Consider the following 16,275-nt stretch of genomic DNA (forward strand, 5'->3'; position numbering starts at 1 on the left):
GGCAGTTGAAATAAAAATAACAAAAATATCTATTCAGAAACCACTAGAAAAAATATATATCATTATTTGGTACAAATGATTTACTGCACTTGAACAACCATAAAATGCCTTAAGAACATTATAAAACATAAAACACATGGGATTAAATCATCTTGTCAGTCTAAAAATAGAGGTTGCAGATTTTCAGTTATGTACACAATAACTTTTAAGACTTACAATGCTGGAATGAAAAACTGCCCCCACTGAAAAGAGGGCACCACCAAATCTTCCCTTGCTAATGTGAATTGATGGCTTTTGATTTACTATCCTTCTGGTGTCTCACTTACCAACAAGACAGTAGCTAAGTAGAGCCTTATTCATCTATTCAGTCATCATGCAGAATAAAATCCAGCATCCTTACAAAGCCTAGAAGCCTACAGGATCTGGCACCCAGCTATTTCTCTGACCACATTTCCTATCACATTCTCAAATTCCACCACACCACCAGTGCACTCCAGTCATACATGCCTCCTTGCCATTCCTTCAATAACCAACCACACTTTCACCTCAGGGTCTTTGTACTTCCTGTTTCCTCTGCCTTGAACATTCTTTCTCACTTCGTCTAGAGAGAGTGTATCTTATCAGATGAAATTTTAAGTTTTCAAAAAGGCAAATAGATACTCACCATGAAAAGCAATTTTTTTAACATAAATTTGAGCTGACTGTCCTTCTTGGTAGTTTTCCATTGGAAAGACCAAACCTTTGTTTCTCTTTACATTGATTAGAGGTTCTATTGCAATCAGAAGAGTTAAATCCTTTTCTGCTTTCTTTGACTCTGGATCAGCCTGCCTCTAAGAGAAGTATATCCCACAAGTTAATTAATAATTCAAAGCCATCTTAACAAAATAAAAACAAATTATAGTTTTGTATATATTACCTGGAGAAAATCAATCAGCTGCCCAGCTGATGATTCAAATAAACTCCATTCCTCATAAGTAAAAGCTAATTTTACAAATTTTACAGCAGCATCTATAGAAATAAGATTTTTTCCTTTTATGGTAAGTTGCAAAAGAGATGTCTGTGGAAAATCAAGCATTCCATCTGTACCAGTATTTGACACTAGAAAAGGAAAGAGAGAGCTCTGAATGTCATTCATACAAAGAAATATTTACTAAATATTAACTATCAGATAATGCTAGGCCCTAGGGAAACATGGAAAAGAAGCAAATACAATCCCGGCCTTCACAGAGCTTATACCTTAATAGGGAAGCAAGAAGGGTTAGTAGGGAAGTACGGGGTGCCGTGAGGACAAATAAGAAGGGCACTGAACATGAATTTGGGGTAAGAGAGTGGTCAAGGACGGCCAGCCAGAGGAAGGAACATGGAATCTCAAACACAGAGAATTAGCAAGAGTTAACTAGTCAAATAGGCAGCTAGATATTACAAAGCTCAGGAAATAGATCTATAATAAGGATACAGTTTTAGAGTCATCATTATAAATCCATAGTAAACAATAGAAGCAGTCATGGGCAATGTACAGCTACCTAGGACAGGAGAATTAGGAGCCCCAATATGCAAGAGAAGGACACAGGGAGAAAAGGCTGGAAAGAAGAGTGTTTAGAAAAAAGTATTCAACAGTAACAAATACTAGAGTGTAAAGGAAGAAAAACACTGAGAGTGACCCCTGGATTGAACAAAAAGGGAGTTGCCCATGACATTCTCCATAGAGAACTAAGGACAGAGAGCTGAAGATTGTATAAGTAGAAAGGAAAGAATTTAGAACAGTGAAAATGGACAAGTTCTGACTATAACAAGAGGAAGAAATACAGGGAGGAAGCTGAAAGGGACTGTTTGGAAAGATTAGACAAAGAAACTTAGAAAGAACATCTCTTCCTTCTCATTTTAATGAAAGACAATGGAAAGGATGGGTACAGGTGAAGGCAAATTTTCAAGTTTGGGTGAACAAAATCTCATCTGAGAGCATTTTCTTCATGAAGAAGAGATGGGCCCAAACTGTGGCAGAGAGACTCCTTGCCCTCAGATAGGCATGCACGTGTGGATCTGTGTACACATACACCCTAAACTCACCTGAAAGTATGCATGCTATGGTCTAGGCTTTCACCTCTCCTTCCAGGTAGATATTATGGACAAGTTAGCAAAGTGCACCAAAGCAACAAAATGCAAACTCGTGAAAAAATAAAAAAACACAAACACGGAGGAGGGGCAAGATGGCGGAAGAGCAGGGTCCCCAAATCGCCTGTCCCCACCAAATTACCTAGATGACCTTCGAACCATCCTGAAAATTTACGAATTCGGCCTGAGATGTAAAGAGAGACCAGCTGGAACGCTACAGTGAGAAAAGTTCGCGCTTCTATCAAGGTAGGAAGACGGGGAAAAAGAGATAAAGGAACAAAAGGCCTCCGAGGGGGAGGGGCCCCGCGAGGAGCCGGGCTGAGGCCGGGGCGAGTGTCCCCAGGACAGGAGAGCCCCGTCCCGGAGAAGCAGGAGATGCACCAACCTTCCCGGACGGGCGGAAAGGGGCTCGCAGGGAGTTGGAGCAGGACCCAGGAGGGCGGGGATGCCCTCGGGCTCCCTGGGACACTAACAGACACCTGCGCCCCGGGAGAGTGCGCCGAGCTCCCTAAGGGCTGCAGCGCGCACGGAGGGACCCACCGGAGCAGCTCGGAGGGGCTCGGGCGGCGGCTCCGCGGAGGGGGCTGCGGGGCGGGAGCGCGAATCCAACAGCGCAGGCCCCGGAGCACAGGGCGCCGGGACACAGCCCAGGATCCGGCCTCCCCCGGGACAGGCAGAGGCCGGGAGGGCCCGAGACAGCGAGGACGCTCCTGCCCCGAGCTGAGCAGATCAGCGGCCCCGCCCCGGAGCCTCCAGGCCCTGCGGACGGAGAGCCGAGAGCCCCGAGCCCCATAGTTCCTGCGGAGGCTGAATCCAGGCTTCCAGAGTTGCCATAGCAACTGCTGCTGTTCCTCCTGGGGCCCGGCGGGGTAAACAACCCCCGCTGAGCCCTGCAGCAGGCAGGGGCAGAGCAGCTCCCCCAAGTGCTAACACCTGAAAATCAACGCAACAGGCCCCTCCCCCAGAAGACCAGCTAGAGGGACCAGTGATACTCCCCCGTGTTCCAATACAACTTGTTTCTGGCCACTCTGCACTGAGCAAAATGACTAGAAGGAAAACCTCAACTCAAAAGAAAGAATCAGAAACAGCCCTCTTTCCCACAGAGTTACAAAATCTGGATTACACTTCAATGTCAGAAAGCCAATTCAGAAGCACTATTCTACAGCTCCTGGTGGCTCTAGAAAAAAGCATTAAGGCCTCACGAGACTTCATGACTGCAGAATTTAGATCCAATCAGGCAGAAATTAAAAATCAATTGAATGAGATGCAATCCAAACTAGAAGTCCTAACGACGAGGGTTAACGAGGTGGAAGAACGAGTGAGTGACATAGAAGACAAGTTAATGGCAAAGAGGGAAATTGAGGAAAAAAGAGATAAACAATTGAAGGACCATGAAGACAGATTAAGGCAAATAAACGACAGCCTGAGGAAGAAAAACCTACGTTTAATTGGGGTTCCCGAGGGCGCCGAAAGGGACAGAGGGCCAGAATATGTATTTGAACAAATCCTAGCTGAAAACTTTCCCAATCTGGGAAGGGAAACAGGCATTCAGATCCAGGAAATAGAGAGATCCCCCCTAAAATCAATAAAAACCGTTCAACACCTCGACATCTAATAGTGAAGCTTGCAAATTCCAAAGATAAAGAGAAGATCCTTAAAGCAGCAAGAGACAAGAAGTCCCTGACTTTCATGGGGAGGAATATTAGGGTAACAGCAGACCTCTCCACAGAAAAAACACAAACACCTTGAAACAAAGACCACAAATGAAAATACCTTTTACCAAAGGAAGCACAAAAATGGAAAAGTGAACACTTAACCTTAAAAAGTATTCTCTCAAGGAAATAAGATTTTAGAAACATGAAGTGAGAATAAACTGCTATGAAAAAGAATTAAACGGAAACTAGGTATAAATTATTTTATTGTTGAAATGAAGAATTCAATAGAGGAATGGAATAGAATAGCAAGAACCAAAGAACAAATTAGTGACCTGGAAAGTCGGATTGAGGAACTTTCCCAGAAGGCAATAGAAAGGAATAAAGAGATTAAAATAAGACATGGAAAGTGGGATATAGATCTTCCTATTAGGGCCCTCGGAGAATTTTTAATAATACTTATTTATTTACTCTCTAGTGAGTGAGTGGAGAGCAGGGGCAGAATCTTCAAGCAGACTCCCTGCTGAGCGCAGAGCCTGCCTCAGGACTCAATCTCATGACCCATGAGATCATGATGTGAGCAAAAACTAAGAGTCACATATGCCTAACTCACTGAGCCACCCAGGTGCCCTGAGAATTTTTAAAAAGTAAACATAAGGAGAAGGAACAAAGAAGTAACATAAAAAATGAGAGAAACATGTAAGATCTCAAAGTACCTCCTGTATTACCAAGCTCACCCCTAGACCTAGCATAATAAAATATAAGAACATCACAGAAGAGGACATTGTAAAAGCTAAATCTGTAAAATAACAAGGTTTAAACTATTGAGAGACTTCTCAACACCATATGCAAGACTATGGAGAAATGTCTTTAAAATTCTAAAAGAAACCAACTTCTAAGCAAAGGATTATATCCAGCTAAACTATTTCAAAGTTCTTACAGTTTGTATTTAAGCAAAAAGAAATGAATTTACAAAGAAGTAGTGAAAAATGGGAAAGATGAAGAAAAAGGTTTAATAGTATATTCATTGTCTTAAAAAAAACAATGACTAGGACTTGTATCTAGAATATACAATGAATTCTCAAAATCCAATAGAAAAGATAAGCAATCCAATTAGAAAATGGGCAAAAGACATTGAAGAGAAGAAGAATATAAAGATGACAAATAAATACTTGAAAAGATGTTCAGCATCATTACCCATTAGGGAAAAGCCACAATGAAATATCACTATATACCTCTCAGAATGGCTAAAAAAAAAAAAAAAATAGTGAGAACACCAAATACTGTCAAACATTACAAAACTGTTACACAATGTTACAAAATATTGTAGATGGGAATGTAAAATAGTACAGTCAACCTGAAAAACAGTATGGCAACTTTCTACAAAACAACATAGACCCTTACCCAGCAATTATTCTCTTGAGCATTTATCCCAGAGAAATGAAAAAGCATGTTCACACTCAACGTTCATAACAGCTTTACCCTAAGAGCCAAAAACTGGAAAGAACTCAAATGTCCTTCAACAGATCAAACTGTGATACATCTATACCATGGACTACTACTACTCAGCAATACAAAGATGTGAACTATTAATATGCACAACTGGGCTACATCTCAAGGTAATTATACTGAGTGAAAAAACACACAGAGTCACCTAGTTTATGGCAAAAGAACATTATAGTCAATGGGGCAAGGAAGGTCTCTTCAATAAATGGTGCTGTGTCAAGCAGATATTATATGGAGATAAATAAATCTTGATCTCTGCCTTGTACCAACAAAAACAAAATTTAGACCTAATGTGAAAGGCAAAATAACAAAGCTTCTAAGAGAAAACATTGGAATATATCTTTATGATATTACAGTATAGAGATTTCTTAAACATGACACAAAAATGGTTAACTATAAAGGATATATTGATAAACTGGACTACTTTAAAATTAAGAATGCCTCTTCCTTGACAGCTTAATTAGGAGAGTGAAAAAGCAAGCTACCAAGGGGGAAAAAATATTTGCAATACGTATCTTCAACAAAAACTTGCATCCAGAATCTATAAAGAATTCTGACAAACCAATAAGAAAAAAGCAAATAGCTCAACATAAAAATGGGCTAAAGGACACCTGGGTGTCTCAGTGGTTGAGCATCTGTCTTCGGCTCAGAGCATGAACCTGGGTCCAGGGATCAAGTCTCACATCGGGCTCCCCGCATGGTGCCTGCTTCTCCCACTGCCTGTGTCTCTGCCTCTCTCTCTGTGTCTAACATGAATAAATAAATAAAATTTTTAAAAAAGAAAAAAAAGAGGAAGGAAGGAAGGAAGGAAGGAAGGAAGGAAGGAAGGAAGGAAGGAAGGAAGGAAGGAAGAAAAGAAAAATGGGCAAAAAATCTTGGTTCACAAACTGGCCCCCATACATGGAGGGCAAAGAGACCGAAAAAAAAAAAAAAGAGGCAGACCATTCAGATTGGTAGGTGGTAGTTTTAATAAACAAAGGAACGTATATACAAGGCTTGTCCATAGTTTCTTTTTTTTTTCTAATATTTTTTTATTCATGAGAGACACAGAGAGAGAGAGAGAGGCAGAGACACAGGCAGAGGGAGAAGCAGGCTCCATGCAGAGAGCCTGACATGGGACTCGATTCCGGGTCTCCAGGATCACACCCTGGGCTGAACGGCAGTGCTAAATTGCTGAGCCACTCGGGCTGCCCCTTGTCCATAGTTTCTATAGCATTTCTATACAAGACTCAGCTGGGTTCAGTCATATATACCATACACATAGTCTCAATAATACTTACTCTCACAAAGTACAGCCTTGAAACCACTAGTAGTACAATAGTAGGTAGGACATACATACCAAGGACAGGGTGGGGTGAGAGATGGGGAGTGTAAGGAGCCTCCAAATGCCTGGGTCCAGCTCAAGAACTAACTGCTGGTCATATCCTCTTGATGATCTCCTCCAACAAATCTGAACAGGCACTTTGCAAAATAGGATATCCAAATGACGAAGAAGTGTACGAAAAGGTGCCCAACTTCATTAGTCATCAGAAAAATGCATATTAAATCCATAATACTACTGAATTTACTGAATTCACACCAGAACAGACCAATGAAAAAGACAAATAAATCTAAGTGTCCAAATTTGAAGCAATTAGAACTCTCATAAAATGAGACACCACTTATAAATTAAATTGGTTAAAAAAATAATTTTGGAAGACAGTATCTGTTATAGCAAAATACACACATGCCCTATGCTGTATCAATTCCACAACAGAAATGCATAGCAGATGATGTTCACCACTTCTCTTTCAGTAATTTACAAAACAAGCTGACCAAAAATATCAGTAGGAATAGAGAAGATTTAACTACATATGATTTACAAACTTCACCTAATCAACACACACACACACAGTAATGTACCCAAAATGAAAGAATATATAGTCTTTTCAAGTATATACAGACTATTTACCAAAATTGACAAGTTAGGCCAAAAACCACATTTCAACAATTTTAACAGCTTCAAAGAATAGCAAATAGAATATGCTTTCTGGCCAAAATATAAGTAAGCTAGAGATCAATAACAAAAAGACAATTACCATTATCTGTTTTTTGATTTGTGACCCATTTATCAAAGAACAAAATCACAATGGGAATTTGAAAATATTCTTAACTAAATGTTAATGAAGCTATGATAAATCAAAGCTTTAGGTACATAGCTACAGTTGAATTTAGAAAGAAATGTCTTAATATACATGTTACATAAAGATAAATCCTGAAAAATCCACGATCTAAGCTTCCAAGTCAATAAATTTTTAAAAATCATCAAAGTAAACCTAAGAGAGTAGAATAAGGGAAATGATAAAGAACAGAAACGAATAATATAGAAAACAAATACACAACAGAGAGGATAAACACAAATATTGCTCATGGAAAAGACTAATGAAACTGGTACACTCCTGATGAAATGGGAGAAAAAGGCAAGCTGACCACTATCAGGAATGAAAATGAGGAGTCCAGACACCTACCAATCTTATAAACATTAAGATCATAATGAGATATTATAAACAATTTAATGAAAATTTGAAAATATTGTATCAAAAATAGAATTTTTTCAAGCAAAGTCCTATTTACCAAACTGATAGTAGGGTTTGTTTGTTTGTTTTTTAATGAAAAGAAAGCCTAAATCATTTTCTATCTATGGGAAAATTTTAATCCATAGTTAAAAACCTTTCCACAATGAAAATTCCAGGTCCAAATGCTATCACCAGTAAATTTAATTGAACGTGTAGGAAGAAATAACACCAATCTGACATGAAATCTTTCAAATAAGAGAGAAAGAGGGTATACTTCTCAACTTTTTAGATGAGGTCAATATGACCTTGAAAGCAAAACCTAAAAAGGAAAGGAAAACTTCTCATGAACAGAGAAGCAGAATATTAAACAATAGCAAATAAAATCAAATAATGTATCAAATGGATAACCCTTACCTCCACATTAGATCTCTTCCAAAAACTTAGGGTGGTTAAAAATTAGATAGGCAATCAATGTAATTTACCATATTAATAGAAATAAAATAGAAATCTATTTAATCAACTCGATAAATCCAGAAAAGGCTTTTGATGAAATTCAACAACTATTCAAGATTAAAAACAAATAAACAAAAGTCAGCAAACCAAGAGTAAATGAAACTTCCTTAATCTGGAAAAAAAAAGTATCTAAAAAAATCCTTCAGCAAACATCAAAATTAACGGTAAAATGTTGAAAGCTTTCCATGTAACATCATGAGACAAGGATATCTGATATCACAACTTCCATTTCATGTTTTATTCAAGATCTTATCCAGTGTAATAAGCCAAGAAATGCAAGAAAAAAAGATATTAAAATATTAAGGATTGGAAAAAAAAAAGAAGTCATTATTCACAGCCAAGATGATTATACACCTAAACAAATCCACAAGAAAATCTAATAAATTATTCAAATTATCAGTTGAGTTTAACAAGATTGCTGAATTTAAGATCAATAAAAATTGGATATCAGTTTCTTATATGTTGGAGTACCACACTAAAATTTTTGTTTCTCATGTTCTACCATAAAATATTATTTTAACAAATTATTTACTTATTAAAAGTTCTTTTCCTGCCATAAACAGTTCTGAGACAACATCACGAACTTCTACTTCCTCTGTAGCAATAGGTCCAGTCTGTAGTGTACGCCTATTTGAATCAGAAAGAGCTTCTAAGACAGCCAGAAACCGGGATGAAGTACTATCAAACATCTCATCCAACAACCGTTCTGTGACAGTACGTGGCCACGGCAACTGGAATAAAAACAAAACAAAACAAAATTTTAAAAAACACAGTCCACTTCTTTAAAGTTCTACAGTATTTAATATTATAAGCAAAAGTAAGCAAGGCATGTTTCATCAATGCTAAAAGAGAGAGGGGTTGGCCTGTCAATGAGATGGCTACTTTTATGGTTTTCATTTTTGAGGTATCTCTCCAGACTCCATTAAAGTTTATGTCATACCGCCATTACATCAAAGACTTTGCTATTTCTTTATGTTTGTTTCCAAGGCAGCATTAAAAGGCTGTTTATTACTGTCTTTTTATATGGGCAACATCAATCTCCATATGCTTTGTGTTACCTTAATTACAGCCTTCGGGAACTGAGACTCAAACTTTGGTTGCCTCGGAATCTCTCAAGAGTGCTTTTTAGATTCACAGACCAAATCTTGAAGTTCAGGGGGGGGGGGGCACTTTGCATAAGCACCACAGGAAATTCTAATGCAGACGGCCCTCAAACCCAAATTTGAAACAATATTTTACAGTATAAATAACTGGTCTTATAGTCAACTAAAGAAGAGTTGAACGGACGTATACTAATAAGCTAATGACTGTTGCAGCTCTGTATGAATTCCCAGCCACTCTGCTTTGTATCATCTCAGAATGACTTCCCCTCCTGCCTATGACTTGCCTCAACACTATTATTCTAACAATTGATCTGTTCTCTGTATTTAGATTACCAGGAAATAAGAGAGGTAGCTCTGGTCAGCTTTTCTAGAATCCATGTGGAGTTAGAAGATGCCCATCCTATTCCCCATGATTCCCCTGCTTCTCTCCTTTTCTTGGAGCAAAGTCAGAAAGACAGAAAAACATAAACAGGGTTATAATATAACATAACGACAGAAAAGCATAAACAGGGTTAAAGCTGCTTTGGATTATTTTTCCCCAAACACCAACTTCTCTACTCATTAGTTTCTATGCCTTTTCAATTCATAGGTTAACTGATATGTTAAAAATCTCAATAAAACTTGAACTTCATGCTCTAGCCTCTCTTTATAAACAGAGGTAAGGGTTTCTTCTAAGATTTTTACCGTAGGTTAAAACAGAGCTTTTAAAAATTATACTTATAAGCATAATAAACTTTCTAATAACTAGAAATATTCAAAATGAAATTATAAAAACCAAAAATTATAATTGTTTTTAGAAATATCATAAAAACTAGCAAAAAGTGAAACAGAATATTAGAGCTGTAGATGAATACCAAGTAAAATATTTTAAAATATAAATATTTAAAAGATCTATAAAAAAGATTAAAGGCAATAAAAAAACAAATGGGTTGCCAAGCATGACAAGCAAAATATTAATGTCTATAAAAATAGTGAGCTCATTCAAATATATTTTAAAAACTAAAATCTCTAGCAGATAAATGGTCAAAAACTATGGATAATAAAATTCACAGAAAAATGAAATAAAAAGAGTAAATACAAATATAAAGGAAAGTTGGATCAAAGAAATAGTTAAAATGACAAGTCATTTTATAAAAGCTGAATTACCAAAAAAAATAATAAAGGGGGGCACCTGAGGTGGCTCAGTCAGTTAACCATCTGACTCTTGATTTAGGCTCAGGTCATGAACTCTGGGTCTTGGGATCAAACCCTGGGTTGGGCTCTGTGCTCAATGTGGAGTCCGCTCTAGATTCCCTCTTCTGTTCCTTCTGTGCCTTCCATGCTCACTCACTCTTTCTCTCCCATTCTCCCAAATTAATTAATTAATTTGGGAATATATATCAAGAGAATAGAAGCACTTACATCCTTTGATTCAAATCCTACACCTTGAATTTTGCCCACAGGAAATTAAAAAAATAATGTATTGAAGATGTTGATTACTTCAAGTTTTGACATGTGAGAAGAGACTGCTGTCCCTTTCATGCTGGGCATTATTGCCTGCCCAAGATTCTCCAGAGCTTTCTTAAATCCCCTACAGCAGAACGACCAGCAGTTTTCGAAATGAGGGCTTCTCCTGAACCTGGCCCTGAGCAGCATTCATGAGTAGAGCCCCCTATTAACTAACTCTAATAACTATGATGCCAGGGGGAAATAAATTGTTTTAAGCCACTAAGATAGGGGGGTTGTTTTTGATATGGTGTAGCCTAGTTCCTAAACACTCCCAAGGGTGAAGTCTCAAGCTGAGGAAAAAAGGTGCTCTCCACCTTCTCTCTAAAGGTTTCTGAGGAAAAAAGGTGCTCTCCACCTTCTCTTCTCAAAGTTAGAGGTTGAGGTTACCTCAGCTACGCTAACACCAAGCAGTCAAAGACAAAGGCCTCTGTGATACCACTCAAAGTTTGCATTTCAATCTTTCCCAGGCTCCTCTTCTGCATCTTGTCCTTAAAGTCACAAAACTCGGACTGTGGGAAGATACAAAACCTTTAAGTAAGGGATGAAGTGAGGCTATGTCCAAAGTGGGAAGGCATTCCTCTATTTGTCATTGGTGCAGAGAACAGGGGACAGGATTTGGCTTCAAAGATAGAGGTGTGATACAAACATACTGCAAAAAGAGTCTGAACAAGAGAAGACGTTTTTAGACTTACAGTTTGAGCTTCCCTCAAGTTAACTCTTATCTTCGGTCTAAAGAAACTTTTGTTTTTTCTTCTAGACTCAAATACTCCTCTTTTGAAGATCATTACTGCCATCTGTCTCAAAAAAAATAAAAGAATTATATATGAGGTAACAATGGGATGCACTTCTCGAGCACTAATATTAAGTACTTAATCAACTATATAGTGCAGTAAATTTCTTTTATTTCATGAAATTTTTATACCTTTATTGTGGCCTCTCTATAATATCTTCTGGATTCTTCCTGTGATTTTGAGGAACTCATTAATTCCAGTTGCCTTAACTCATCAATTTTAGCTAAAGCACGACGAGCAAATGCCTATATGCGATTAAAATAAATTTAATTCATAAGTGAGAGTTATAGTGATTAAAAATATATCAAGACAGTATGTTTTATTCTCCCAGAATTTAATTGGTGAGTTAAACTCTAGATTGATGCTAACTCCGTATAACACTATAACTATCCCATCAATCATTTCCTACAAGCATCCCAGAATTTTGAAGGTCTAAAGTTAATAAACTGTCAGATATGCTAATTTAATGAATCAAGAAAATTTTTAAAAAGTATGAAAAGCCAAAATCTGTAGCTTCATATAAATTATCATATCTCTGGCATTATAAGCAGGAGCGTGCGCACGCGCACTCACACACACACACACAACCCCCTCCTCAAAATCTTGACCTTCTAACTAAAACAGACTATATTATTTAGTCAGCTGTCCACTAAATTGTGAAGTCCTTAAAGGTTCTTATTTATTTTTATATCTCTAGTACCCAGTATATAGTATATCTATTTACCCAGTAAATATAGTATTTACTAATATCTGAGGACAAAACAAAGGAAGGAAGAAGGCAGTACTGCTTATTTAATCAGATCACATTATTATGATTCTCTATAGTTCAATTTATATAATTCATTTTACCATTTCTTTTTTTTTTTTTTTTAGATTTTATTTATTCATGAGAGACAGAGAGACAGAGAGAGAGAGAGAGAGAGAGAGAGGCAGAGACACAGGCAGAGGGAGAAGAAGCAGGCTCCATGCAGGGAGCCTGATGTGGGACTCGGTCCCAGGACTCCAAGATCACACCCTGGGCCGAAGGCAGGCGCCAAACTGCTGAGCCACCCAGGCGTCCCTCATTTTACCATTTCTTTGAAATATTTCATCTATAATTTATCATTTTTCATGAAGATGCTTCTAGACATAACAACATACATGAAGGGTTACATATCCCAATAAGGAAGAATTCCAACAGGAATCAAATAGTCAAAACTGTGTATACCATTTTAATAGCTACAGAAATATGCCAACTAACTGTACGTGCATGGTGAGTAGTTTTTAGAATGTATCTTGGGCTAGAAAATTTACCCACAAGGGCCATATTAGGCTATATAGGATGAGCTACTACCATCCAATCCTTCAGAATTAATTTGGGCAGAAAACACTAAATGTAAAAAAGCCATTAACTAGCCAGATGGCTGTGAACAGGATATGAAAAGAAGATTTGTACAGCTGTGAAGGCTCTGTCCTGCATAAGGCTACAGCCAAGAGGTTGAGTAAGGGCCAAAATCCAGCCCCCACTGCACTCAACAGACCACGCACACTGGTGCAGGGATGTGCTGGCCTAAAGGAAGGGGCGCCTACTTCTAATACTCACCAAGCCCTTATCTACTGACAAGCCAGGTACCATGTGCTGTAAAAAGGATGTCTTTTTTCATCTACACAGAGGTACCATATAGGCCAATAGGTACTCCTAACAGATAAGTTACATTCCAAGTATTCGGTCTAAAAGATATACAGGAAAAGAAAGAAAAACAAGAAATAGAGTGTATTAAACAAATGGTAGCTGGAAGCAGAGAAAAGCAAAACAAATGGACTGTAGGATTATATAAGTATAAAATATAAAACTAAATAGGGAAGGAAAGTGACTTGTATACAAGAATCCAATGAGGAAGGTAGGATAGCCAAAATCTTCTTCAGAAAGGGGACAAAGAAGGTGAATGTGAACAGAAAATAAAGGACAGAGCAGAATGCAGAGCCCAGGGTTCAACACAAGGGAGAAGCCAAGCACATTTCTGCAACTAAACCCTGGCGGACTTTTATCTTTGCTCCAATGCAATTCTTTGGATTCTGTCTGTGTTTGTGTTGCTGGGCATCTGAAGAACAAAATGCTGAGTAGCTCATAGTTTTAAATATTGGAATCCTGAGATTGAAAAGTGGCCTACCTCTCCATGAATGCCAGCTTGGGAGTCATAGTAGCACTGGCAGACGGCAGTGTAAAGAGTAGCTCTCCACGTCAGGTACCTGACAGACAGGAGTGGCACCGAGAACTCCATACACATACTGGCCCACAGGAGGTATTCTAAGGCCTGAAAGAAGGAGCACACTCGAATGTATTTTCATTTTAAGCTAACCATGCTGATTTCTATCCAATATAATCAAATTATAAGTTGTGAGCATGGTTGCTGACTGCTTAAACCCAAAATACCATAAACAGTGAGGCAAGAAAAAAATAAGCATTTAAAAAGTAAAGGAATAATTTAAAGAACTCAAAATTTTCAAGTTAGCTATTTTAGAATGTCTTCCTTCTTAGCTCCTAAAGGGCCATGAACTCGGCTCGTTTTTATTAATATCTGCCAAGTGTCAACAGCAGTGTAGGAGGTAATTTACATACATGTTTATATCTCTATATACTTACATTCCATCCAATTCCATTAATGTGCAGTTCCAAAGTGAGACTGCAGTCTCTTTGAAAATAAGAATAACCCCTTGTTACTCCATCACCAGCACCTAGAAGAGTACCAGGTTCATAGCAGATATCCCCAAGTGCTATTAATTGAATTCAGTAGAAACCTTAAAGTCGGCAGAACCAACAACATAGGAGAGCTAACAAGTATTTGAGATTCTCAAGAAAATAACGATAGTAAATTTGGACAACAGAATAAAGTCCTTCTTCTGGTAACAAATTCAGCCTTCAATAATTGAGGAAGTAATTAAGGAAAAATATGTCTGAAATAGTCAAGTCTTGAAATGATTGAAATCCATTGACTGTCTGATCTTCATTAAAAAGCTCCAGTTAATGGTACTAATGTGGAACTGTGTCAAGTAGCCATAGAATCAGAGGGCTGAAGGTCAATCTAATTTCATCCCCACCAGTATCACCAGCAACACAACCAGATGTCCTATACCTTCCCTGTCCAAGAGTTCTCACATCTAGTGACAAGGAACATGCCACATGGTGTTGGAAGGCGATTCTAAAACATGAAAAGTGTTTCCTATATCTGAAATGAAATTCACCTCGATATACTTCCAGTGCATTGGTTCTGGTCATGCCTTCTGGAACAGCATAAAACCGCCCCAAGTCCACTCTCAGGTTACAGCCTTCCACGAATTAGAAAACACCTATGTATCCTGTTTTCTCCCCCATCTCTCTCTCCAGGGCAAATATCCCTGGGCGCTTTTGTATCTCCTAGGCCTGCACTTCCCTTCTCCATCATGGCTAGTCTCCTGTGGCTTTGCTCCAGGTTGCCAAAGACCTTTAGAGTGCATGACTTCTCCACAGTAAAATGAACACTACATCTCTACTAAGTGGGCCCGGGGTTGCTTTCTTGTTGTTTTTGTTATTGTCATTGTTGTTTGCCAACCTTGCCACATTGTGAACTGAGGTGGAATTAACAGTCACCCAAACGAGTTTTCTCACATTTGCTGCACTAAAATTCTATTGTGGATTTTTGCATATGGACTGTTGTGGTTTGTGGGGATATGGGATCAAACCATGTATAAATTTTCTCCCTTTAAATTCACATATCTTTTCAAAACTCCTTGGGATCCTAATATTAGAAATTTCACATTTCAAAATAAAAATAGCTTCAGTCACCAACTGCTCCCATTATATTTGGGTTCATACTCAGACTTAGAATAAAAGACCCCAACAACATATCTTAGTGCCAGAAGGGACCGTCTAAGAGGTTGAACTGCTTGTAAGCAACAGAGCTGGGGACAGAATTCAGGTCTTTGGACTCCCAAATACAGCTGCGATCTATCCACTATGTGGGGCAGCCTTGACAAAGGGGTAGTTCTGAAAACCCATCATCCTACTTGGGGTTCTGGAAAAGTGTCAGGTTTAAAAATGAAAAGCCATTTCTAAACCAAAACAAAAAACAAAACAAATCTTAATTTGCAGAGTTTTTCTTGCCCCTAAAAGCTAGGAAGAACAATTTCTATTAATAAAAAAGGTTGATGTGCTTTCAGCAAACTGTTCTCTTCATAGGGGAAAAAAAAAATGTGAAAAACCAAGTTATAAGAACCCTGCAAGGGCATGGCTCAGGTGTTGCATAGGAAAAATACACACGATTAATCAGCTCAGCCACAGGATGGCACTGCAGCATCATTTATGTCAGCGTGTAGCACTGGATGCAAACAACACTGAGAAACATTTCAAAGTGGGATTTGAAGTCTACATAATGGTACGTGGAATAATTTGGCAATAATAATAATAAAAATGGTACATGGAATAATTTGACAATAATAATAATTTTCATGCTACAAAATTTTACTAAACTATTTCAGTTCTGTAGCAAAAGGAAACAAAAATCAACTTTTTTAGAATGAGTAGATATTCTGTTTGCTG

General features: G+C 38.1%; 1 protein-coding gene across 1 annotated transcript in view; it reads right to left on the reverse strand.

Moving 5' to 3' along the window:
* Nucleotides 1-16,275, reverse strand: part of CFAP54 (cilia and flagella associated protein 54) — a 299,369-nt gene that overhangs the window by 258,938 nt on the left and 24,156 nt on the right. Inside the window, 6 exon segments of the mRNA XM_055336223.1 lie at nucleotides 665-830; nucleotides 917-1,098; nucleotides 8,871-9,069; nucleotides 11,622-11,723; nucleotides 11,852-11,965; nucleotides 13,871-14,014. Coding sequence (XP_055192198.1) covers nucleotides 665-830; nucleotides 917-1,098; nucleotides 8,871-9,069; nucleotides 11,622-11,723; nucleotides 11,852-11,965; nucleotides 13,871-14,014 — 907 coding nt within the window.

Source organism: Nyctereutes procyonoides, unplaced genomic scaffold (assembly GCF_905146905.1).
Source record: "Nyctereutes procyonoides isolate TBG_1078 unplaced genomic scaffold, NYPRO_anot_genome, whole genome shotgun sequence".
In the NCBI taxonomy this organism is placed as follows: domain Eukaryota; kingdom Metazoa; phylum Chordata; class Mammalia; order Carnivora; family Canidae; genus Nyctereutes; species Nyctereutes procyonoides.